The 27,669-nt window shown below is 38.4% G+C and overlaps 1 protein-coding gene across 2 annotated transcripts in view; it reads right to left on the bottom strand.

Moving 5' to 3' along the window:
* The window catches only part of LOC116708992 (AT-rich interactive domain-containing protein 1B-like), a 194,655-nt gene that overhangs the window by 132,423 nt on the left and 34,563 nt on the right, over window positions 1–27,669 (bottom strand). For both annotated transcript variants that reach the window (XM_032547194.1, XM_032547195.1), the window contains exon 3: window positions 12,066–12,221. In XM_032547194.1, the coding sequence (XP_032403085.1) occupies window positions 12,066–12,221 (156 nt within the window). The remainder of the gene's footprint in view (window positions 1–12,065; window positions 12,222–27,669) is intronic.

Below are 27,669 nucleotides of genomic sequence, written 5' to 3'. Positions count from 1 at the left end.
TTAATTGTTTTGCGATTAATCTGTTTTGCAGACTCTAAGCACTAGACTGCATGTAATTGGATCTGAATCTGACTTTATTCGCACATGTATATAAGAGGTTTCACTAGACTTGTACACTGTCTGTCATTTAACTAACAGGGTAAAAAAAAATCCTTTCATAATCAATTTTTATCTATCAACTTTGGAAATGATAATAATTACACTTAACTGCATAATATAACATGCTGGGACACAACAACTTTTATTCCAATACAAAATATGAACACACTCCCCTCCTAAACATGTTTGATAGCCGGAGGTGAACCGCAGTAACTGCCAGATCTGGTTCGGGTTAGAAGACCATATATTGTCCTAGAGGTGGGTGGGCACTGAAAGATGCTTGACAACAGGACCACAACACAGAAGATCTTTTTTATGTTAGCTTCTGTGTCAAGCCCCTGAGCAATCTGTGTTTATATGTGCACAGAAACATCATAGATGCAAGCCCAACATTAGCCTTTTATTACATGGCTGGACATGTTTGAAGTAGAAGGCCTGTGCCGACACAAATACACCTCCACAGGTAAATAAAGGCAGGAGGTAGAGAGGACAGGAAGATGTGTGGTGGCCTTCTGATGAGTGGACGCACATGTGGATGGCTCATGAAGAAAAATGCACACACACAGGGAACCGAGAATAGAAAAGAGGCTGCTGACTCAAGTTCAATATTTACACAGGCGTGAGTCTCTAGTGTTTGTGTGTGTGTGTGTGTGCGTGTGCGTGGGGGTGCGTGTGCGTGTGTGTGTGTGTGTGTGTGTGTACTCTGGGGGTTTTAAGTGGGTCAAAGTGAGGTTAGCTTCTTACTACTGTTTACGCTCATGTTCTTACATCATAACAGTTAAATATGTGATGAACACAGAAGACGGGATACAAAGAGATGAAAGAGAAGTCTGAAAGGTTAGACGCAAAGGAAACAGAGATATTGTGAATCCCTGACTAGAGAAAAAAGATGAAAACTGAATTGAAAAAGTGAGAGCAAAAGTACATAAAAACCAAATGAAGGAGTGCTGCAATTGCGTCCTTTCATTTGAGTTTTTTTACAGTCCATTGTCTCAAAATCCCATTTCCCAGCTAATTTAGAAGCCTCTAAAATACACTCCACTCCATACCTTAAGCCTAAGGCCACAGCTAATCCTGTCTTCACACACGCACACACTCGCAGCGACACTCATTCATCCTCAGTGCTTTTGAAAAGACTTCATCTTGGCATAGTGGAAGCGAATGAAGGATATTGAAGGAAAGCGTTTGAAGTACATGAGGGAATGCAGGAATCAAACTGTGAGTTAAATGCTATTAGACAGCTGTGTGGAAAGGCAGTGTAATATTAGATTTGATTGAATAGATGACTTCTGAATGCGGTGTAATATATATAGAGCCGGAGAGGTTTTATGCAGAAGTAAATCAATATTGCACCAGCAACTCAAATCAGGCGCAAGTGAGAGTCAAGCAGGGAGCGGAAAGCAGAAATGCGTTTTTATCACTCGCAGACAGTTGGGGTTTTTTGCAGTCCAAAGCTTGAGCAAACTAGGTTTTAAAGGTAGCTTGCATCATAACCCAGCTTTTAAGGTAATTGTTTTTGCATTGTTTAGATTCTCTGGTCGTAAATTAGCAGACGAGGACACAAACACTAATCAGTTTCACACTTTCCTTTTGCCACTCACACCTCATTTAAGGAACTTCTTTTACACCTTTTTGGCTGGCTGCCAACCACGTGTTCTGACAGGGGAGCCAGGTGAGGCACTCGCCACGTTTTCCTAATTTCAATTCATGCTCTTAGAACAGAAAAGCAGAGAAACTGGCATGACAACATGTGAGCGTTTGATGTCATTGGATGAAAAAGAGAAAGCAACCAAAACAAAATTCCCAGATGTTAAGTGAAGCTCAATCTTTCGTCTTCTAACAGTCAGTATTGGATGTGCCTTACAGAAACAAAACTTGTCACAGTATATGTATATTTTTTAATTCTTCAGCTTTTAAAGTTTAATCCCTTGTGCAGAGCCCTGTTCTGCTCTCGGCACTTTTGCTTTTTAAAACTTTGTGTGCAAAACAAAAATTGTGGTCGCATTGCTCCATTTTGCTTCATTTTCAACAGTTTTCATCTTTGCAAGAATCAAAATCACTCAGTTATGTTTCATCTTTGCTGGTCCACACATTTTCCTCTCAGGTTTTTCTTCTTAAATTAATTTCCCCTCGTCACCTTTGGGACACCTCTCCATTTTCTCAGTCTTCATCAATGCCACATCCACCCTTCCCTTCCTCATCTCTCCCTGTCTCCACTGCTCTTTTCATGATTACCAAATAAATTAGTCATCTTCCTTTCCCCTGCACCTTGGCAGATGCAAATCTCTATCAAATACCATGCTAATGCCATTAATATTCATTAAAAATTAAGCTTAATTGCATCTCTTTAAGAGAGGTTCCCATACGGATGCAACACACACTACTTCACCACATCCCTTGCACACAAGCATATATGATCATCTTCAGGGGAACAGAGAAGGTGGTTAGAGTTTGTGAGAAGATGGCCAAAGTTGAAAGAGAGCTCTGGCAATCAACAGCTTTATCTTGCCGGTAATCAGATACCCTGCTGGGGTAATAAGTTGGCTAGAGAAGGAAAATCAGACCACCAATGTGAAAACAGGAAAGTTACTCACCATGGATGGTGTATCCAACCCGAAGCCAATATTCAAAGACTATACACAAAAATATATGTGTTCATACATACAGTAATATGCAATACATTAGAATATGAGCTCCAATGAGTTTTGTTTGTCTGATTCAAAAATAACTCATTAAGAGAATATTTCTGTATTAAAATGTTTTTTTTGTTTGTTTTGATGTAATACTCTAATCTTAATTGTTGTGTTTTCATTTACGTGTAGGAAAGATATCATCATAATTAACAGGAAAAAGGGCTTGTAATTAATCATGCTCCACTTAGTTAATTGAGTTACTAAAATAACTTTTCCATAATATTTTAATTTATTGAATATGACTTGCTGAGATCAAAATATTCACATATAAGTCACTTTGAGCTAAACGTCAAGGGGATTGTTTCTAAAGTTTCTAAAACCAAGAAAAGCTGCAGTGTAACATGGATGTTCACAGACTCTCTCCGTATAGACTTAAATGGTTTTTGCAAAGAATTGGCTATTTGAATCTCGAGACCTCAATGTGCCGAGTGTTGCCACATATTTTTAGACATTTTTATTAACATTTCTGAAAGCCATGTATGACTGTCCTTCACGGTTATGAAAGACATTTATTTCCTGTTACACAAAAATCATGCAAAATATATGAAGGTCGATTGACAAAATTTTAAGGGTTTAAAGCATATGAATACTTTTTGCAAGGTGATGTATTCACTGTGTCCTACTTAAAAATCAAGATGCCTCTGATGTCCATATGATCAATTATCACAGAGTATTATAAACTTATATGAGAATCATGTCATAATATTTTGAGAAGTTATAGTACTGACTTATTCTCATGATTTTAGGACTTTACTCTTATATGTTTACTTTCGTCATAGCCCTGATAGTCAGTCATAGATCAATAACCAAATTTTTGTAACAGTCCTTCCTGTTCTATCATTACCATAAAAAAAACATACTTTTTAAACTTTATATCGGCTAAACTGTTGACAAGAGAAATGCGCTAAAATCCTTGTTGAATAAAAAATAAAACTGCACAAAACAGTTTTTCACATCAAGTTGGAGGTGGGGACCAGGACATCCACATTCAACAGTCTGCTTTGGTTCAGATACGCAGACAAGCCAACACCAATCAGCCTGAAACAACATTCAAGACCGAGATCAATGATTACGGCTTTTTTCTGCTTCTAAAATAATATTCAAAAGCAGTTTTTGTTTCTAATGTGTTATGTTTTTACAAAAGTGTTTTCTAATCTATTTTAAACAGAATTTCTACATTCGGATTTTTTATAGGACAATCTGACCAACTGCAGGCCCATGTAACTGTAAAAGGTGACCGTTAGAATGGAAAAAGATGTGTATAACACATCGCCTGCATCAGTATATGTTTTTAACACCAAGTGGTGTGTGCAGCTGTGTGAGTTTGCGTGTGCTTGCAGCCTATCTTAATAGGACCATTTGTAGCAGGGCCTGTTCTAGTGCTGTGTCCTTCAGATTGGATTCTATCTCAGCAATCCCCCTGACCTTTAGCTCAAAGTGACTACAAGAAAAGACCTGAGCTCTGACACAAGATCCTCACAAGCACATACACACACAACCACGAGGAATGTCTACATTATAATATATATATATATATATATATATATATATATATATATATAAACATATATAAATGCACTCAGAGACTCAGAGGAACATTAATATGCACACATTTACTTTACTCAACACACTCCTCTGCATTTGTACGGGCTTTCCCTCAGGGATGATGTCAGATGGAGTTAACATTGCCAGGGTTTTTGCTTTTATTCTCCTACACAAGCCAATCAAATCAAAGCCCGTCTTCACTTCACACACGCTTTGCAAGTCCCTGTCACCACAAGCCCTACCACCCTTTCACTTCAACTTGCTTTGGCATACTGTTATAACTAGTGTACACCCACATGACTTTTGCTAAAGCCCTGAGAGACGATGGCAGTGTGCTGGCGAGCGTGACTTTGACTATGACATTTTTTTGGGGGGTACTGTCTGTTTTCTCTTTCGGTCTGTGAAGTCTGAATCCAGGAACAAATGTAGCGGCATTTCCTAACAAATGGCAGCTAAATGAGGCCCCTAGGGTGCTGCGTAGCTAACTATCGCTTCCCCCCCACCCCACACCTTTATTTTTGAGCCATTATGATTGTCCTAACCGTTCCAAAAAACACCTCTCTCATTCTTGTTCATTTGCATTTGAATTGCAGCTCCGCAGTACAAAAACAAACATAAATCAAAAAATGGGGGGAAGAAAAGATGGAGAAAAAAAACAGTGGCAAATTCTGGCCGAGCAATTAGCAAATGTCAGTCAATGTTAAGGTAAACAAAAAAAAAGAGACGCTAAATTAAAAACATTGCATTCAGACATTTTGTCACACACACACGCACACTACAAAACTGACAGTATACAGTTCATATATATTTATTTTTTAGCTTCATCATTTAGTTTTTGCTTCAAAACTCATCAAGCTTAAGTGCTCATCTGTAGTGGCCAATCAGAGCGTGGCAGGCCCAGGGTTGCCGTGGCGATACACGGGGACATTTAGAGGACTCCGATAAACTCTGCCATTTAAAAGGTTATGACAATTAACGCGGCTCTCCGCAAATTACCACTGCCAGACCTTTACCCACGGATGTCTCTCTCCCTCTTATCACCTCGCGCCCAGCCTCGCTCCCTCTCTCTGCCTCCTCCTCACTATCTCGCCATATGCCCTCCATTTCCACAGTCTGTCCTCCTTTACTCCCCCCTCTGCTGCCCCCAACCCACCCGGTCCTCCCTACACCCCCTTCTACCCAGCAGCACTTTTATTATCCTGTTAATTAACAGACTTCTTCACTTAATATTCAAATGCTGACCAATTAATGACATTGAACTTTGGGCACTCCCCCTCCACACACACCCACCTACAAACCTTTGTTTCAGTCCCCAACTCACACACACACACGCTAATACACTCCTTCCTGTCTCTCATTTCCTTCATTTCGTCCCCTCAGCCTTCCCTGCCATTGCCAAGGTGAGCTCCCATTTCTGCGTGATTGAAAGAGAGTGTGAGTGTGTGTGTGATGAGGGGTAGCCAGGGGTGGCTGAGGCAGCAGAGAAAGTATACGACGAGGGGGTAATAAAGCCAGAGGGGTGGGTCGAAGTAAGGCACGATGGCCTTTTAATTAACCTGGTGTGATTAAAAGCGGGGGTGTGTGGTGGGTGGGTGCAGGAGTGAGGGAATGGGGTCTGCTGCTACAGCCGGTTGGGGGGGGGGGCTGAGAAGTGACAGACAGGAAATGGGAAATAACACGAGAAGTAATGAACGTTATCAAACGTGTACATGTGGACATCCTGTAGGTTTTATACAGTTTATAATCATTGCAATAAAAAGAAATGATCAATTAGATTATCGCACAACAGTACAACGATTCAATATAATGATTAAAACTGTATTTAGTAAATGAAAAATCTGATGTAAGAAATTATTAAATATATTAAATAAAAACAGATCATCACTGTTCCAATGTATCTTCTCTATTCATGGATAATGGCTTTCTGGTGGTTTGCTGGAGTCAGGAAACCATTTATGAGGCTTTCAAACACTTTCCAGGATGAGAGTTGTCAATTACTTTATGTTTATTATGTGCAGCTTTTACAAATCTTTAGGCCCATTTCATGTTGTCAGAGAGGTGCTTTTAATAGCAAGAGATTTTGTGGTTCTATAGGTCAGACATTTATTTCAACCAAGGGTGTGTCCAATAAAGCTGGAAAAAATTATCAACTATATTAACAACATAATATCAATATTATTTAACAAGGCAGTTTAATTCTGAAGATAAAACTTTAAAGTTAAAAAATGATTGTAATGCAAAGGAGAAGGCATTCTACGTTGTGTTTACGAGAGGCAGTACGTGACTGCTGCTATAAATAATAATATTGATGTGACGTTTATGGTGCAGGGAAACTGAGTTAATGCATTAGTACAGTAATATTTGTACAAGCAATAACAGCTTGTATAAATACTTTTTCCACGATTTGCCCACACTATTCACAATACTACATATTCTCAGTCTTTAGAGGTTAAATTTTAACTAATGTTAAGCACTCAACAAAAGATGTTGACAAATTAAAATCTTTAACAGTCTTGAATGTCTTTCATGGTAGGTACAACACAAATAATTAGTTGCTTATTAGACACATTTTTTTAAAATTTAATTTTAAATTCATTGTTAACAGGACCAGAATCAACGAGTGGCTTACTCAAAAGCAGACTCGGCCAAACCGATTCATCAAATTTGGTAAAATACAGTAAGGCTTTCTGAAGAATGAGTGACCAAAACAGTCATGTTACTAAAAACACACCAAAAAAATTTTGAGATAAAAAATTTGCATCTGAAATATTTTGTTAACTTTTTTTTTTAACAACGGTGTAAGACCGTTCTTATTTTTCAGATGTACACTTACACACAGACAAAAATCAGATTGTTGTCTCCGTTTTACCAAAATATTGTATTTAATTTATTGTTGCGCACGTAAAAAAGTATTCATCATATAAATGGCCCATGAGTACTTTCAACCAAAAGTTGCTTTTCCACATCTGAAAAAATTTTGTTCTCATCAACCTGTAAAACACACTGAAGTATGTGTGAATGAAAGGAGCTTCACCAACAAACTTGTTTTGTCTGGTTTTCTTGTCAACACCAGATAAAAACCATTGCTGCATGTCATCTCAGTAAATCAGCTTCTATCTGTGCAAGTCCCTGTAAAGTGAGCATGTCCCCTCCAATCAGCTCAGAGTTCATCTATGCTAAAGCACCGGTCCCCAGGGCCCACTCTCAGACAGGAAGAGGAAATGGTAAAAGTCAATAGAGCAATTGGGATCGGTTTCACACAGAGGAAAGTGAAAAAAGGACTTTGAAAAAAAGCTGACGGCCTTTTTTTCCCAAAGACTGGCAGTCAAATTCGAGCCTCACTTGAATAGAGCACACGATCTACCACAGATTCTAAAGAACACTAAAACAAAGTGCAGCTAAATTCTGTTTAACGTTATGAGTCTATAAACATCAGTTTAACACACTGTTTCTCAATGAAAATTAAATGGTGTGTGCTCCAAGGGAAAGCTGATCAAAGGCAGAACAACATTATGAGTTTAGGTCTGGCAGATGGCCAGAGTTGCTTTTCACCTGCTCTACTCAGCTGCAGAGCCTACTCTATCACACTTTGCTGTATGCAACCCTGTAAAGAAAATATGCTCCATAAAATATCATCTTCCTCAGATTATGCCCTTCTGACAAATGATTAAATTGTTCTGCTGTGAATTAAAGGCCTTATTCATTGTAAATGAAATTAAAAAAAAGAACATTTTATCCATCATTAGGATGAAGTGCCATTATAATATCCGCAGCTCATTTAAATCAGCTAAAAATCCAGATATAAAGTCTTGGAACCAAAGAGCCACTGACCATAAATTGAAAAAAAAAAACAGGTGAAATTTCCAGGGGCGAGATAAATACCAAGACTGCATCCAATACACAAAAGGTTGATTTACAAAAAAAAAACAGCAAAACAAAAAGTACAAATCTCTGAAGGTGCACATAGTTTTCAATGGTTCTGTACCTCTTTTATGCTGCTGTATATCTGGTAAATAGTTAGCATTTGTTTTTATGGCCTGGAGTTTTCTTTTTATTATCAAGCTGGCTCTAAGGTCAAACAGATGCCGTTTGGGTGGCTTTTGTCCAGTGCATAATGAAGTTGCAACATAATAAATTAGGTCAAATACTGTCTAAATCTATTTACGCACTAATTTTCTTTACCTTTATCAGACCGATTTGTAATGGAGTATGACATCTGTGAGGAGGCTTTTTTTTTCAAAGCCCTAATTAGAAAACTCTAGTTATTTAAATATAGCATGCCTTTCTTTTTCTCAAACACCAGTTCAACGATATCTTCTACTCTCGACTAACCTATGCTTTTAAAATTCTCTTCTCCAAAGTGGTATAACATGCATTTTTATTTTCTGTATGAATACTGATATCTTTGAAAATGTCTTTTTTATCCTGTTTTGCTCCTTGCAATCAGATGAGGTCATGAGAGGGCAACAGACTCAAAGAAAGAAGGCATTTTTGCTCCATTTCGTTACAAAACCAGCTAATAGCAGTTGTTGCACAGCAAACTGTGTCAAAGGCAGCTGGAATGGTTCCATCAGCGAGAGGATGTCCTCTGGCTGGGGTTAATGGGAGTGGAGTAGAGGGAAAACGAACTGCTGAGAGCGCCGGAAGAACAAAATAAAGAACTTTTCAGCTTGGATTTCTCAGAGTAATGCAGGGTCAGAAAACAGGGGTCAAAACCACAATGACATCGTAATCTGGCGTGCGCTTGCGATTGTGCACGGGTGCGTGCGTGTAATCCGTTCGGTGCGGCTCACATCATGTTTCATTTCAGCACAGAAATCACAGACAAAGGTCACTGTTTGACCTTTTCACAGCTCAGAATTGCGGCACCACGCCTGCCTGATTAGTGTACGCGCAGACACAAGCCGACACACACGTATGGATGCAGAAAAAGACGAACACACTCGCTCAGGACAGAAAAATGAAAGTAATAACACAAAGCTCAAAGCATACAAAAAAAATCATCTTTTTGTAATCTTGCCCAACTCTGCTGTGCGAGTTCAATTTTCAGACATGTTTACTTCTTAGATACAAAATCAAAAACAAGCACTGAGTCGCTTTGTTATTTAAATTCATTTTGATATTTTTTAGTATTTATTTCATACTTTAAAACCTCCACTGAACAGAGAATTTACAAACCTAAAGTCCTAAAACCATTGCACACACTTGCTTATGTGTAAAATGTCACTTTTTAATGATTGATCAAATGTATTTAGTCATTGTTCTAAACTGAGATCGAAGCTCAGATCTAATTTACAGGCAAAATATTCAACGTTTCACCTTTTTTACAAAGATGTTCTTGCCTGTTTCCATTTTCAGAAAGTATTTTCAGTAAGTTTATTATGAAGTGGACTGCTGATTGGTGAGCCAGACCTTTAACGAGTAATGGGAAAGTATAGAAGCTAGAGGCTTATTAGCTGATAAAAATGTGTGAATTTATTGGCTATATTGTGCTGGTGTGCAGATAGAAGCTAGGAGTTCACACACATCGCCCGCTGTGCTGCTGAAGCATAAAATGCTTTATAGCTGTAACACATACCGCAGGAAAGATTTCTTGATTATAGGTAAAACCAGCAGGATGTAGCAATGATGCAAATGTGCATGTTGATTGAAATATAAAATACTGTGCATGCATTGCAATGAGAAACGACAGGAAGCCTGCTCTGCGGTCACCTCAGAGGTTGGCATAGTAACCAATCAGGAACCTATCAGCACAGGTGAAATTAGACTTGAGCCGATCAGTGTATTTGGGGCTGAACTACCAAGAGTATAAATGTCAACGTGGGTCAATTGCCGCCATATCATCAGCCATGATGAAAACACACCATTACTGTCGGAAAATGTCAATGTGGCCATGGATTCTAGCCTCTCCTTGTTAAAGTGAACAACGTTTGTTCAGTAAACTGCAAAATTTGTGTGGGGGTGCGTGTGTGTGTGTGTGTCGTAGGTGAGGAAACAAGAGTAAGAGATGCGGCCCTATTGGCTGACAGTATGTAAATTATATGCTAAAATTTACGGTTTCCTTTTTGTAACTACCTGCCTCTGTGCTCACTGTGTCTTTCTGTATGGCCGTTGTTTTAGTGAATATTGCAATTTGGATGAAAAAAGCATTTATCTTGGTAAATTAAAAATGAATGCCTTCGCTATTGTCAGACAGCATCAGCTTGTGCAGATTTTAAATATATCTTCACATAATTTAGATGCATGTCTTTAACATCTGGGGTGAAAAAAGACATTTGGAACAATACTTGAACAACAGTGAACTGCAATGACAACGTGTCTTCTAATAAAAATACCTGGTGCCTGATATAATAATTTTTCTGCAAATCAAAATTTGTTATAACTTCTTGTGACAAAATTGCCAGCTTTATTGGCTAAGTTTGTATGCACAGACATTTTTGTCTGGATGCCAAATAATGCATAAAAGTCCTGGTAGAAATGACTGTCATACTTTGTCTTGTGTTGTTGCATACTGATACTATTCATTTGTTTGCAAGCTTTAGCAGGCATAAAAGGTTCCTTTGCAATAACAAAATAAAAAACCTCTCTTTGCCTTTCTGGAAAGACTGTTGCTGTTCTCTATTTTGCTTGTTTTCTATTTTCTCTTGTGGCAGTCTTTTCTACCTTGTTCTTTTCTTTTTCTTGTTTTGTTTTGCTCTCCTCTACAATGACTCAGTGCTGGTCTATGGCCCACAGTTCCTCTATGCAGCTTGACATATCCCCCATTCTTAACAGTGGATAAGAAACACATTGGCAGGCTTCACTTTACTCCAAAAAATACAACTCCTTGAACCCCAGCTACAGAATGGAAATGTTTCACAGAAAAGCAGCTGGAAACTTAGAAGAAAATGTCTCGATCCATATCTGCACTCCAGATGCTCTGTTGTTCTGAGACTTGGTTTTTCATCTGATAGACTTTAGTGCATACAAAATGTCCAACATGTGTGGACGTACTGAGACATGTACATAATAAAAACCTAATCTATCTAAAGAGTGTATATATTAATTTTTCCAAGCCTTAAACCTAAAACTTAAACCTTTAAACCTAATGTAACATAGACTTTTTACAGAACATTAAATTCAAACAAAAAAATAAGTAAATTACTTATTAGAAATATAGATATGCAATTATCTTCAAAGAACAACAGTAGAATGTGTTAAGCCAATATATGCAAACTCGACTTTCTAAATAAGTCAAACAGGGAGTGCTTTTATTTTGAAGGGGGAGTACTGTGCTAATTGATGCTTCATATAGGTGGAGAAAACTGTGGTCACTCCAACCCTTTCTCTTCCATCTTATTAAAATGCCTTTAAACCACAGCAAAAATCCATCCATCTGTTATCAGACACACTTATCAATATCTGCCAACCTCCAGCGGCCAGCGAGTGAGAGGTGAGGTACACCTGGACAGGTCACCAGTCCAACGCAAAAATACGATGGCAAAATTTTGGGAGGCAGGGTACACTCTGGACACACAACACACTCATATCTAAGAACAATTTAGAGACCTAAAAGAACCCAGATCAAGGTTTGAACCCAGGAGCTTGTTGCTGCAAGATGACAAGACTCATATGTTTTAATACCTCCCATAATTTTTTTCTTAACAACACAGGAGAGACTTGTTTTGGCAATAAACTGCAGCATGCACCTTTGTCTAGTGACAGTGTTCTGTATGTGAGTGACAGTACCTGCTGCGGAGGTGGTCGAGGCTGCAGGTAGGAACTCTGGGACAAGCCTGTGGGAGTCTGCTGAGGAGGACTGAAGTACGGAGGGGTTCCCTGCTGCCCTCCTTGCTGCTCCCTGCTGAACCCTCCCATCGACTGCTGGCCATATGGTGCAACCTGCTGAAGAAAAAAGAAAGAAAAAAAAAGAAACCAAACTTATTACAGGGGAAATGTTGATACAACTGCAACTCAGTTCTAATCATTCATGTTAAACAGCTTGTGTTTGCATAAACTTCTTCACAACTCTAAGACCCTGACAAGACAGGGAGGAATAAGAGCTGATGGAGTTGTGCTGTGGTCAAAAGTCTCACAAAAGGAGTCTCTCACCTGCTGAGGAATGCTTTTGACATGGAAATAAGAAGCAGAAACATTGCCCAAAGCCACAAAAAAACTATGCAAATAATATTTTCTAATATCACCAATTGTCCCTGAGCTGCAGGCTCTAAAAGGGGGAAGGCAACCACCAGCCTCCGATCAGTCCTCTGCCTAATGAATTCCTGCTGAAGACACCTCTAGCTTTATGTCCTCTAGTTTGCCAAATGCATCCACCTCTTTACATTATCTCTGACTCGGTCAACTCACAGATGAGTTCAGAAGTACTAGATATTACTGCAGGTCCGTCCCAGGCCGTAACCTTAATGAGGGACACGTGGATGAGTGGTAACATTCCAGGGCAGAACAAAAAAGAAAAAAAACTAATTCATAGGGGTGAAGCCATGCCAAGCGGCAATGCTGTATTACACGGTGGTTTTAAGGGAAAATGCGAACAAGGAGTGCATGTAACAAGCTGGCACAAATACAAATGTAGACTTAATCCCTTCATGTTGTTTGTTATGACTACAGACAGCGCCAGGTGTTCTAACTGCTGCGTGGATTTCCTTATTCACACAGAGACAGCCACACATTTACACAAACAGCCAGGAACAGATTATTAAACAACATTTACAACTACTGACAGCACTTTTAATGTCATATTTCCTTCTCATCATGTCATGTTGCTCTGCCACAAACTCATTAAACCTTCACAAGGACCTGTGCATCTGTCAAGCTTGTCGTCCACTTCCAATGCCTTACTTTAAGATGTCGTCTTAAATCTTCCTTAGCAAAGTAAAACTTAGCATGATTTATATCTCGAATGATGGTGTTACTGGGCCCTCTGACATGACGTAATTACCACACTATACAGCTTTGTCAGATAAGAGCATGCAGCCGGAGCAGAGGCTTTATGAGAGAGAAACCCCTCTAACATAAAAGGCATGATGAAACTCAAGGCTGGTGGAGAACATAGTGAAATCTGATCTGGTGACAGCAGAGTACCAGGGGAGATTAATACATTTGAAACAGGTTTTGAAGAGAGCCTTCCGTTGAGTGGGGCTGTAAGAAAAGAAATATTCTCTCAATGCTTTTGACTTTCTCAATAGCAGTAATTGGACAGTGTTGAATACTTTTCACTTCAGTGGAAATTTGATTAGCAAAAACAGGTTTGTGTGCAGGGGTGTGTGGGTGTGTGTGTGTGTGTGTGTGCGTGAGCAGAGCTTACAGTGAGAGAGCGTGTCATTAGGCCGATGAGATGGACAGACAGGGTGAGATCAGTCAGGCTAGCAGAGAGGTTAATAGCATGGCCCTGCTCATGCCAACAGCACCACTGGATTCATTACCAGCAGTCAGAACTGCACACACAGACACACACACGCCCGCACACCCCCACACACACTAAGCTACTATTTGATGCTTTAATACTTGAATGAATGCAGAAAGATAAACCATTGCTCACTCACTCTCTCACATATGCATATTGTTAGGCCTGTATCGAAGCTTCTTCAGTAAAAGTGAAGCAACCTTGTCCAGTTATTAGTGTTGACAGTCTGGTGTAACACGGTGAGCTTCAACAGGAACATTGCTGTTCTCAGATTGTTGAAGATTAGGTCATCTTGGCAATCAAGACCAGAAATCCATTGGAGCTTTCCTCTTTCCACAGACACATCCAGATACAAGAATTTTCTAGTCACAGACTAGGACTAGGTGTCTGTAGCTTCTGCTCAGAAGAGCATAATTGGTAAGAACCCTTACCAATTATCAGCATGAAACATGGATGATTAGTTCATAGTCTGAATGCAAATTCTCTGGTATATATTAAAAAAAAAAATCTAACAAGTGTGATGTGTCTTTGTTTTCTGCCCTTGTGAGACAATAGTTTATGGAAGTGTCTTTCACTCCAGTTACATCTGCAAGTCTTTTGGGTTCTTCCAGCTTGTCAGAAACTGACAATTTCCCTGTGTTTTGCGAAATAGCTCAAGCTTAGTCAGCTTAGGTCAAAGGCATCTGTGAAGAGATATATTTAGGTCTGAATGGGATATTCTGAGTCATGAATATGCTTTGGTCTGAACCATTCCATTATAGCTGTGGCTGTATGTTTGAGACTGATGGAAAGTGAACATCTGTCCCAGTCATGTCTTTTGTAGCCTTTAAAATATTTTCTTCCAAGACTCCTCGATTTTCAGCTCCATTACTATCAACATGATTTCTGAGTGTAATGAGTCACACTGGATTTTAAATAAGTGTTGTAGAGTAAATTATGTACAATGCACATCCAAATACTGTAACCCCAAGTTGTACTTAAATTAGTTTTGAACCAATGTATAAGTTTTCTTAATCTTCACAGTTATGTGGTGCTTTGTTTTGGTCTATCCAATGAAATCCAATTATAACACTCTGAAGTGTGACTATGATATGACAACACAGAGTGTTAATGATTTCCAATGCAGTGAATTTTAGGCTATTAAGTCAAGGATATCTTTGTTGAATCATTGTCAAATGTAATAACTAGCAGCAGACTTTAGGCATGATCTCTTTCAGATCTAGTAGCAATTCATAGTGTAACAACTATTTTTCTCTAAACTGTTCATCATCTAAAGCGTCTATGTCATTGTTGCATTCTAACAGAATAGGTTGCAAAAATTTTACCATAGCATGCAGACAATCAAGTAAGACAGTCACAAATATGAATAGATAGAAATACCAACCCCCTGCCATTCAGTCAAATAAGCACACAGGCAGTAGGTAGACTGGAGGTCTAACGAGTAGCAACCTGCCAAAGTGGCTTTGGGTGGGAAGAAAGAGTTATTCAGATCCAGCTTCTGTTTGATCGCTAGGGCAGACTGCATAAATGCACTGTACCTGCTGAGCACACACCAACTCAATGAAACCTGATGCTCTTTGACTGAGAATATGTTTAGCGATAAACAGACTTGCTGTGCTGCTGGCTACACCAATAAAAATAACCGCTGGAAGGAGAAAATAAGACCATTTCTGCCTTTTGCTTTCACTCAGGTGCAGAGAAGCAGACTAAATAACAGTGTGATTTATCCAGAGTGTCTTGGCAGGCACATGGTGTCAAATAAACGTCTGTAATGAAACGGCAACAGATGTGAAATGCAGTGGGGAGAAATGACGCAGGATAGACGTCCTGCGAAGCAAATAATTCGCCATAAACTGCCGCAGCAGTGTGATGAAAACAAAAGCCTTGGTGGTATATTAAGACCCAAAAAGCACAACAAACTGAGAATAACTCAATCAAAAATCTATCAAAACAAGAATGGTATGAAAAGGCAGGGAATGAAGTTTCTCTTTTGCATTAAATAGCCATGCTATCTCTCATTCAAGAAGACGGTGTATGTGAAGTACATGCAGAGGTGCAAGTCCTTTAAATCAGCCGTTAAAAAGCCTTGCACAGAACAAGGCGCTGCTTGTAATTCAATTGGGACGATGAAGAACGGACAGAAATCTTCATAATTCTGTCAAAGCACTGATACGCTTGACTGGTGAGTGGGGCCAGAGGTTGGCCCTGTTTTGAGTGACAGATGGGCTCAGCCAACCAGAGCACTAACCAGTGCCATCACACTGACCCCTGAACACATTTACACCCACATCCTGACAGGCCTGACAGGCACACACATCAGCGATGCATAGCTTTTAACATTTACATGCCAGCAAGGCAACTGGTAAAAATAAATGCTACTTTATCAAAAGAAGTATGCACATCCTTAAAACTTTTTCATGTTTTGTCACAATGTTAGAGAAAAATGTTGACATATTTTACTTTGATTCATTTGACAGTCCAGCACAAAGCAGTGCGTATTTGTAGAATGAAAGAAAAGTTTTGACCAAGTGTTGCATACCGTTGTTTATTTTATTTAACAAAATACAGAATATTGACCGGAAGGGCTGAATACAAGTATATATATAACAAGTTTTTCACAGCGTGTTTCTACCAGATTTGCACATCTAAAGATTGAAATTGATGTAAGGTCGGTAAAAAGAGGTTGGAGACAATCTGAACAATAATGTTAAAATCTTTCCACATATTCTCAGTTGGATTTAGGTCTGAACTTAACCTGAGCAATTACAACACATGAATGTGACTGACACCCTTTCATTACGCAACTAAGTGTATATTTTGGATCAGTGTCCTGCTGGAAAAAATTCCACTTCAGTCTCAAGTCTTTTGCAGCTTCCAACAGGGTTTTTTTCCACATGATGTTTCCACTGTCATTAGTTACTGTGGGGTATTTGGGGATGATCTCCACACAAAGTGTTTTGCATTTAATACAAAATGCTAATTTTGGTCTCATCTGACCAGAACACCTTCTCATATCTGCTGTGCATCCTATATGATTTGTTGCAAACTTTAAAAATGACTTCTTACAGATGTTTAGCAATAAAAGCTTTCTTCGTGCCAATCTTCAACAAAGCCAAGGTTGGTGGATTGTAAAACCTAAACTTCTTACATCTGAGTTGTGGATCCCTGCCATTCCTCCAGTGTTACCATGCACTCCTGGTGGCTGGATGCTGCATGCCCATGTTTTTAGAAGGTTGCACTTGTGCTAAATTCCTTCTATTTTCTGGTGATTGAACAGTGAGACATTCACAATGGGGGTTATTATTTTCTAACCTAACCCTGCTTTAAACTTCTCTATAACTTTCTCTCTGACATGTCTCCTGTCTTATTTAGTCTTCATGATGCTGTTTATTCACTGGTGTTCTCTAACAAATCTTCACAGAACAGACGCATGTATTACTAAGACAAAACTATACCCATTTGTAATTAGGGTTTATTAGAATAAACCTCACACTTCCTTATAAGTAAATGTAGAGAAGCAACCTGAAAAAGCAATATACCTCTAAGATTGGGTGACTTCTATATTTAGTTGGATCACTGTATATAGTGGTATTAAAGTTACAGGGTGACATTCACACTCATAATTTGCAAAAACATTTGATCCTCATCTTTCCACTTCACAATTATCTACTACTTTGCATGTTTCTCAAATCAAATTTCAAGAAAATGCAATTAAGTTTGAGATGACAAAATGTGGAAAAATGTCAGATGTGTGATTGCTTTTGCAAGACACTATAAAAATTTTTTAAAGGAACAAATTTCCTTCTGAGCTGCCAGAAACTGAAACAGGGCATGGGAAGCACAAAAGAATCTGGAATTATACTGGCAAGGGAAGATGTTTAGAGAGACAGAGATGGACAGATAGGCAGGAAGAATGATAGAGGACGGGTGTTGCAGACTGAGATACTTAAAGGAAGAGATAAGGCGATGTTTCGCACAATAAAGACAGATAGGAAGAGATGGATAAAGACATCGAAGCAAAAAGATTTGTGGAGAGAACAGAGAGACACAGACAAGATATAAAAAATGAGTTTTGGATGAAGAAAATAGATCACAATACAGTGATAAGCAACTGAGAAACAGTTCTATATCATATTCACTCTTTTCTATATTGAATTGAGAAAAAATTACATGTAGCTGGTTATGCATTTCTCCTTTTCCACTACTTTTATCATGATACAATGCTTCAAATTATTTTAAAATACGTATATCCAAGCACATTTAAAGCAAGCAGCATTAAAACAATTCCAGTTGTAGACAGACAGCATCTGAAACAGAGGCTTTTTCTTTCCATATTTAAAATTTCCAGCAGCTGATAAATCCGAGTGCAGACTTAACAACAGATATCAAAGAGGACGTTTCAGTAAAGGGAAGGCAGCGGGTGAAAGGTAAGACAGGAGTGGCAATGTTGACAGATGTGTCAGTCATGGGAATGAAAAAGTGCACCACTATCAAAATAACTCCTGACAACAGTGGCAGCTGGCTCACCTTTTTTCTCTCTAAAGCTTCTTCACTGCAAGAAGTTGAGGCATTTAAATAACACAAAAGTGACAATTTTTAGTTGACCTGCTGTGTTAGCTGTGCTCTCGCTGTGTCACATGTAATGCCTAAAAGATTCTGACTGTGGAAAAAAAGGGAAATTTTAAAAAGCCGTAGATATTGACAGAGGTATTTTGTAAGTAAACAGTAAATTGAGAATTGCATAATTTCTGCAAAAACCCAACATTTATATAAAATTTCAACATTTTATAAATAATAACTATGCATTTATTGTTATTACAATAAACGTGCAAGTGCTTGTTATCAGGAATAAAAAATGTTGTGTTTGTGCTTTATTGGTGGAAAAGGCTTTGTCAAAGGGAATGCGCCACAAACCATAACCGCTTACAACAGAACAACAAAGGATGGCCATCAATTTTAAATCATTTAAACATATTAGGAGGTAAAAATAGACACTATAGTAAAATTATACATAGAGAATATTCAGGTCACAGACTAAGACTGTACAGACTGTGGGTGGCCACTTGTGCCTCTAAAAAAATTAATTGACTTGTTTTTCCAAAGATATCCTTTAAGACCTGTTACAAATCAAAGCCTCTTTCCAGCATTAACAGAAGATTCAATGTGTTTGCAATGGCAACAAAAAGTTACCTTAACATGTCTCAAGTTTTTTAAAATGTTAAATAAAATATATTCAATAAAAGATTTGAAATAAGCAGCAACAAAAATCTTTATTTTGTAGGACATTTGGGTGCTGCTTTCATTTGGGTGAGAAAAAAATTAAACTACTAAAAACAGATTAAGCAGTTTTTAGGTGCTACGTGGTGATGAGATCATTGCATCACAGCCAAAACTCTGCACACTTATAAATTGTAAACGAAGGTGAGTCCCATAATGACACATGAAGCGCCAGGGGACAGGGTCAGCTTCAACAGGCTCATGATTAAACATAAGGAAGAGAAATAAGGGATGCATCATTGTTCTTGTCATCCGCTCGTATCTCTTCCCCCAAGGTGAAGGCGATTCCCGTCCCTCTCTGTCTTTCATCTCTCTCACCTCCCCCACTTCCCTTCTCATACATCGGAGGCCCTTGACACCTCAGGAATGAGCTGCCCTTGGAGGAGTGAAGTAGTGAGGGACAGAAGGAGCGATGTGCAGCACTGTGAATCCTGACATGCGAGCCACCTAAAGGACGGCCTGCTCTGTGAGGCCAAAACTTAATAAACAGGCACACTTCCAGATAACGGCAACACAAGAAATAAAAGGTTGTGCATGCAATCGTAGACAATTTACTTTTTTATATAAAGAACAGCGTGCTCCATATACAGTACTTTAGCTGTTTATTCTCAAATGAAAACACACGACTGCCTATTCAGCAATCTTGACTTATTGACATGTTGATACCATCAAATAGCACAGACAGAGTAAGAGTGAGCAGATAGTGTGGCTGTAAACTGACACAAAGATATCTGATACCTACTGTACATGCACCTTTTTCCATTGTAGATTACTTTCTGAACCCTGAAAAACAAGCTTTCCTTTCTCTTATTCTCAGTTTCTTCTGCATAAGCTAATGAAACAAAAAGTAGCTTCTTGTTGCTGCTATTTTAGACTGAGCCAATGTGGAAACATTTGCAGAAGCAGAAAAGGTTAATGTGGTCTGTTATGTGTGTGGGGTGTGTGTGGGGGTGTGTGTGTGTGTGTAAAAAGCCATTTATTTTTGTTTTTTCTTTATTTTTGTGAGTGGCTCTGGGCTCTGTGCCACCAGCTCTAAATGTTTTTCCCCTACTAAACTCCTGACCCCAATCTGAGGCCAAGCAAGACAGCACAGAGAGGAAATCGAGAAAGAAAGGCAACAGGGTGGAAAAAAAAGGCAAATGTGATTCGGTGACGGGGTCAAAAATGGCTGTGGAGGAGAGAAAAAAAAGTGGGTGACATGAAAGTGGTCCAGCTGTCGATACAAATAACCAATCACTTAAGATGTCTACACTCGTCATTTCTCAGCGTTCATGGCAGACATTTCGTACAGGAACCTAAAGCAAGGCACATTTACTCTTGACACATAGAAAATAATCATTATCAAGAATAGAGGGCTTGTGATCCATGTAAACATCACAATGGAGCACTAAAACATCTATCAGATCAATCATTTTTGACTCATTTTTTTACCGCTTGCTGTGATGACAAGCTCTAGGTTGTGTAGGAGTCATATCAATTACACCTAAGCAGGGAAAAGGGAAGAGGGGAGGGAGTTGGAGCGCACTTTTTCACCATTAGTGGCCACTATCAGTTCAGGAGATTATGTTTGAATTTTAGGTCTCCTGCTGTGAAACTGTCTCCAGATGGATGCTGATGTGATGAGGTGCTGCCCTGACCTGTCAACTGTTAAGTTTTGTGGAATAGACAGAACAGGGTCTAGTGATGAGTCCGATGGTTTGCAGATCAAAAGCAGGGAAGTATAGCCAGTTCTTAAAACTTGACAATTTTTTTTTCTTTTTTTTTTGGAGGGAAAATATTATTTTGGAGTGATTTCCCACTTGGCTGATTTTCAGCCTGATTGATCAGTGACCGGTTGGTCAGGAAGAGATTGCACTGACAACACATTTCATGGGTGTGTGTATGTAATGTTACTGTATGGGAGATGAAACAGAGAGCAAGCACTTGAGATTTAAGAAGGTATTTGAGAAAAAAAAAATCATAAGACATGTAGAGATGACTAAATAGCATTACTTATACTCATGCAGACACTCTGTGTCCATTGTTGAAGATTCTGTCCTCTTACCAGGGTGGCTGAAACAGCAGAGGAGTTCTCCCTGTTTTTTAATTAATTCGGCTGATAATTATTTGACCACCTGGGGAGACTCATGAACCGCGAACAAAGCGCTGAACTTTTAGCTCATAATAGTCAGACGATCTTTAAGTATGGTGAGAAAATGAAACAGAAGAGGATACCACAGCAAAATGTAAAATCTCTGTTCTAAAACAGTAACAGACTGTAATTTTACACCCTCTGATCCAATATATTCACAAAACATGCAATGGAGTTTGATCAGATTCTACTGAGCCCAGAAAGTAAACCAATAAAATGGGCAAAAGTCTGATGTTAACAATACACAAATGCAATTTGCTTTTGTGAAGGCCAAGATTACGAAGAAAATAGATTTACTTGATTTTTCCCAAAGTGGAATCAGAATGTGAGATGTTGGTTTTTATTATGTCTGGTGTTAAACTGAAAAAGTAAAAGTTAGGCTTCTCCCTTTGTCCACAAGCTAGTCCATAAAGAAATAAATGAATTTAAGATTCACTCATTGGTTTAGTCTTGACAACACCATCCCACCCCATCTCTGCTCTCTCTGATCTGTTTATAAATGCAGAGGTTTCTGTGTCCGTGAAATACAAATGAACAAGCTGAGATGTCAGATCCCCCTTGACCTAAGTAAGAAAAAAAAATCTATTTCTAATCTGGATGTAAACTGAGAAGAATTTTCAGCGAGCCAATTAGAGCAGTGACTAATCCCCTTCTAACTCAGTAAAGATGCAAAGCATCCTTTTTTTTTCTCCTCGGCTCTCTTCTTCGCTCCCTTCGTTTCACTCCACTTTCATCTCTCGGTGCTTTTATCTTATCAAACAGGCACGTATAGGGCACCGCAAACACAAAGAGCTGAGTTTTGATCTTTGAAAAACACACAACGTTTTGCATCTTTTACCTAAATTCAACCCCAAATTATATTAAATTCAAACCTTAAATCAGCTGTAAAAATGAAGATGGCGGCCTAATGCAACAAAGAATATACAACAGCAGCAATTGTAAAATATCTGCTACAATGAATACAATCCAGGTCTAACTTGCTCTAATATTTTGCTCTACTTGTGTTGAGGGAACAAGCAATTTATTACTCCATGTGTCTGAGTGTTTTGTCATTCTCTTTATGTATATGGTAGCCCTATGCTTTATAATTGATGGCATCACTTAAACTAGTATATGAATGATGGTTGGAGGTGGAGCTGGGGGGGGGCTTCTCTTTTTGTTCAGATAATGGGCGCAGTGAAATGGCTCTACGTTGTGTTTGATTGGCTGAGGGCCACCTTAAAGCAATAAAGTAATAAAAGTTACAAATGAGAGCCGGCTATTAAGAGTCACTGACATGCGTAAGGCTAGCTTGCTAATTAATTGATCATGAAGCTTCATCTATTCTGCAGTGAGAGAGGACCCTTTAATTCATCGGCATTTCACCATCATTGTCCTTTTTTTTTCTTACCCTGTTGTCTTATCGCACAAAATGGTTCATCTGCTTTCACCTAAACCTCTGTTTAGTTGGTGTGTACCATGAGGTAGAATGAGTTGTAGTGCTGAAGAGGGCACAAGAAAGAAAAGGTGTCAAAAGAGGTGTGAGCAGAGGCTGGAGCGGTCCACTTTGCAGCCCCTTCGCCTCCTCTGTCTCCATCTTTCCTGGCAGAGAGGCTGATTTATCGGGGCTTCCCAGTCATCCGTCTGAGCGAGCAATGCGGGCTGCATTAACCCCAGAGGCAACCCTACCACCCAGGCCCCCTAAGTGCTTCAAAGTCCCCCCCGCCATTCAAGCAATGTTATAAATTGGCCATCCAGCTCTTTAAGCTCAATAGCCCACAAGATGAGGTCTGGTCACACAAGGAATTTCAACGCCTTTTGTTCAACGATAACCATAGTGTAAATTTCCATCCTACTCGCATTGGTTACAATGTTACACAAATTGGGACCTTTGATAAAGACGTGAAAAATCTTCCTTCCTACCTAAATGTCATTTTCTTTTATCTTTCCGTTTCAGAAAAGGCATTTAGAGAAATAAGCCTCAGTGGTGTCAGATTTGCAGAACCTTGCAAAATTGTATTTTATACAGTTTATCACATTGAAACTAAAACTGTTCATGTGTTTTAAAGATATTTTATTCAACATATTAGTGCGTGACTGAAAAGTGGAAGGAATATAAGACAAATTGTTTTCAAAATTTTAACAAATACAAATCTGAAAAGTGTGCCATTTATATTCAGCTCCCTTCAGTCTGATACGTAGTTATTCCCCGAACATCTGTGTATTGCGATAACAGGTACACAGGTGGACCTAAGAAAGTAACATCAGGAAGTGTATCAATGTTATAGTTTAATTATTTATCCAACATGCTGCTTTTATCCCCCTACGGCATAAACAACTCCTTGTCACCCTGATGCTGTTAACAACAAACATTAAAAAATTGTTTTGGTCATATTTAATTAATTTTAACTGTTTGGGGTGGAACATTTATTTCTTTTTGTGGCATTTTTTTCCCACTGAGCAAATATACTCAAATGAAAATTTTGATTTGTTCCCATTTTTCTGTGTGAAATTTTGCTACTATCACGACAAAAATAAAATAAAAAAATAAAGTTCTAGCGCATTTTTACCATGGGTGTTATTCAACGTGCTAGGTGTTGTATGTCAAAGGTGAGGCTTTTTAAATATTTTTTTAACATTTTTTTTATTATTATTGTTAAAGAAGCACCTGTAAGGAGGAGCTATGTTTATTTAGCTGCTTATCTGACAACCTTTAAAAGAAGGTGAAAGATTTGTAATGGAACTGAAAAATTAAATGAATGCTGAAAGCATTCTCACTAATAAAATAATATCATCATATACCATAACATCCTTGCCTACATCTTTTTCAGAGAGCTGAGCTGAACATTTGAGACACTGTAACTGGTCTTTGAAGGGCCCACTGGGTTGAGCATATTATTCTAGTTCCCTTAAAGTTGTGTTGCATACAAATCCTAAATTGCAGCTTTTACTTTTAAAGATGATAATCATCTGTTTTTCTGGTAATACTGAAGCAACAGACACTCAGTAAAGGTGAAAAATTAAGGAGAATTAATATATTCCCCCAATTTTCTTACAAGTATTGTCTTTGTTCTTTCTTTCTTTATTTCTATTGTCAGTGTACTGAAGGAGAAGCAGAAATACAGCATTACCATTAAGAGATAACATAGTGCATGATTGCAGTCCTCTAATCCATGAACAATTATAACAGCAGTTATGCCCTCAATTCAGATTGGCCCAGATCTCAATCACTCTAATTAAGCACCTGTGGAGAAAATACTGAATATTTGCCAAAGAATTGATGCTGTTGCTGCCTGCGTCTGTTCAGGTGAAGGCAGCTCACCTTTCAGCACTTCTGATTTTAATAAAATGTTAATTAAGAGTTCCAGACAGACTGGAGAAACCTAAGCTTTGCAGCCATTTTCTAATTCCTAGATGTTTAGAGGCAAATTTATGAACCGACTATGACAGCAATAGACTAAAAATACATTTTCTTATGTTTACTACATATTGATTACAAACAGTGCAATTTGTGACAGGTCTTTTTTTTTTCTACAAGAGATATGTTTATATTGTAGGAAAACACAAAGGTGTTATGCATAAAAGACAGTTTGTGTTACTACACCGCTACGTGAGATATATAATTAACGTTGCTGTTGAACCATTCGATTTACACCAAAGCTACTTCACACAGAGTGTCTGTGGCTATTTATGTAAAGAAATAAAAAGCACAGTTGATGGTTGCCTCACATTTGCTCATACTTTCATGCAAAACATCTGAAGCAGTCAAAGATGTTTTGACACATGAAGCGAATAAAAAGGAAGCAGAGCCATCTTTCAATACTTATTGTTCAGGAATGTACACAGCTGCTGGCCAGCTGAAAAGAAAACAGATGTGCATCATGCAAAACATTATGACCACTGATAATCACATCTCATTTATACATTCCTATTGACAATGGAATTCCCAAAATTTTGTTCAAAGATGATTGTGAGATATGGGGAAAGGTGGAGAAAAACTAGTAATAAGCAAATCTGTTTTATTTTTTTGCCTTCAAAAGAAATGACAGTTAATGTTTGTTAGTGGCAGTGAGCCATGCTAGGTTTGGATTGTAAAGCATAACATGTGATGTTGCTTAAATAACAATTAATTAAACTTGATTTAAATTGATTGTTATTTTATTTTTTTATTTTTTGAACACATTTCTTCAAAAAATAAATTAAAAATGAATAGATACAACCAAATAAACTGAATTTCACATCCAACAAGACAATAGCATCAGAACTGCTGAAGAAAAACACAAATACTTTACAATATAGTCATACTGCAGCTTAGTGTACTCAGTGAGCTGTTTAAACTTAATTTGTTGGACTTTTGCAGAAATTCCTTTTTTTTCTTCTTCAAAATTCTTTTTTAAATCTTTGCATTTGCAAACTCCCATGTTTTTTCTAAATAGATAAGTAAATATGATATGGGTAATTACTAAAGTTTCAACATTACACTAGAAAAGTTTGAAAAGTTAACTGACTATATGTATAAGTATGTTTGTGATAAACTTGAACAGCATCTGTGTTACATTTGAATTTTGGTCCCATTAACAATGTAAAACAACATAATAGTGTAAAAAGACGTGCTGCCTTAATAATATGAATGTGACTCACATGCCATGTGCGCCACACATTTGTTCAGCTGCTACGGCATTTACACAACTGCTGCTGGAAATCACAGCAATTACCAAAAATAACACGATTAAAACTCATGCAACTCTATGCAAACACTTTGTCTGTGCTGATGACTCAATAAACTCAACATGCTAGATTTTAGAAAAGTGGGTGCACTTCATGGGAAATGAAATTTTATTTCACTTGATCTTTAAACATGGAACAAATGACATGGGGGAAGTCCCAGCTAAAGTAATGTACCCAGTCCTGCCACTGTTGGAAACTTCGATGCACTTGAACCAATACACACACTATCTAAACCACTAAACCAGGCCCACATCACAAGTGACACATACTGTACTTCAAAGTCACGACAGGACTTTATGTTCCACAAAACGGATGTTGCAAAACTGAAAGGACTGATTCACAGGACAAAACAAAGAGTCTGATGCTTTCACCAAGCATGCAAATGCACAAAAAACTGCAAATAGTTTACAGTTTCAACATGCGTAGATCACCTGCAGATGTTCTTTATCTGTCCTGGTCAGATGTCTTAGTTGATAAAAAGTTGATGCACATATTAGATGGATGTTTTTAACAAAATAACACATTTTAAATGTGTTATTTTGCAAAATAACTGCATTTTAAACAATACCAGTGTATAATTTTTCTACATTTCTTTGTTGATGACTTCTAGACCAATAAATATTTGTCAAAACAAAAAATTATTTGATTCAAGCTACACAAAGCCTTAAAGGATGCTGGTTTCTTTGTGGTCTTCTAGGTGTGTGTGTAGTGAACAAGTGGCAGGTCAGCTGCATTTCCACTTGACTTTAAATGCTTGGCTCCTATTAAGTTGGCCCAGCATGTAAGGAACAAACATCCAACACTGGTAATGGTTTCTGCCTGATTGGTTGACACATTCGCCCTCCTCCTCGAAGCACGCATGCACACCCCCACACGCACACACACCTTCCCTCTTCTCGTTCTCCCTCTCAACCATTTCCCAGGATATCTTTCTTCTCTGCGTTCTCTCACTCCCCCCATCCCCTCCCTTCCCTTTCACATCAAACACTAATGTTTCCTTCAAATGCCTTTTCCTCCCTGTCTGCCAACGCTGACATCACAGGAAATTACGCTCAGAATTGGCAGCACTTTTTTTTCCCATTTCAGCTGCATTCCAGTTTCCCACACAGACACTTTTCTCATGTGACCTGACATTCCCCAAAACACCTGCCTCCCTAATCAACTGTCTTGATGTTATTGTTTATTACTGGTATTCAACAGATTTTAACTGTGGTTCTGATGATGTCACACAGCAAAAATTATGTTTCACAAGCACATAATGTCTGTCAAGTTACTGTTTGAGTTAAAATGCAGGTTTAGTGATGTCATTTATTTATCGATGTGAAAATGTGTAGATGTCTGCGATCTACATTAATTAAATATTCTTTCACCTGCTGCAGCTTCAGTGACGGTAGAAATGCACCAAAAAATCAGATGGTGATCAGAGTCATCTATTAGTGAACGGATATCATACTTGGGCACTACCAGGTCATGCTAACATCACTCTTTGATACGAATGCTGTTCCTCAGAGGACATCACTCAGGTTACACAGCAGGAAAATCATCTAAGGAATGCCTTCTATTCAGAAGAAGTTGAGCTCTGAACAGCTAAAAAAAAAAGGATGATTCTGGAGTGGTCAGGTTTAAGTCTGGAAGAACCCAGCTTAGATGAATTGGCATAACTTTAAACAGCCTGTTCATGCTGGAAACCCCCCTGCAAAGAAGAGTGGGCCAAAACTCCTCTTCCTAAAACTTTTCACAGCACTGCACTATTAGGGAGAAGATCATCAGAGACCTTTTAAAAAACTGTCATCTCTTAATGGCAAACTTTTAAA

Source organism: Xiphophorus hellerii, chromosome 19 (genome assembly GCF_003331165.1).
Source record: "Xiphophorus hellerii strain 12219 chromosome 19, Xiphophorus_hellerii-4.1, whole genome shotgun sequence".
NCBI lineage: Eukaryota > Metazoa > Chordata > Actinopteri > Cyprinodontiformes > Poeciliidae > Xiphophorus > Xiphophorus hellerii.
Note: the sequence above shows the minus strand (reverse complement) of the source record. Positions and strands in the feature narration are given on the sequence as shown.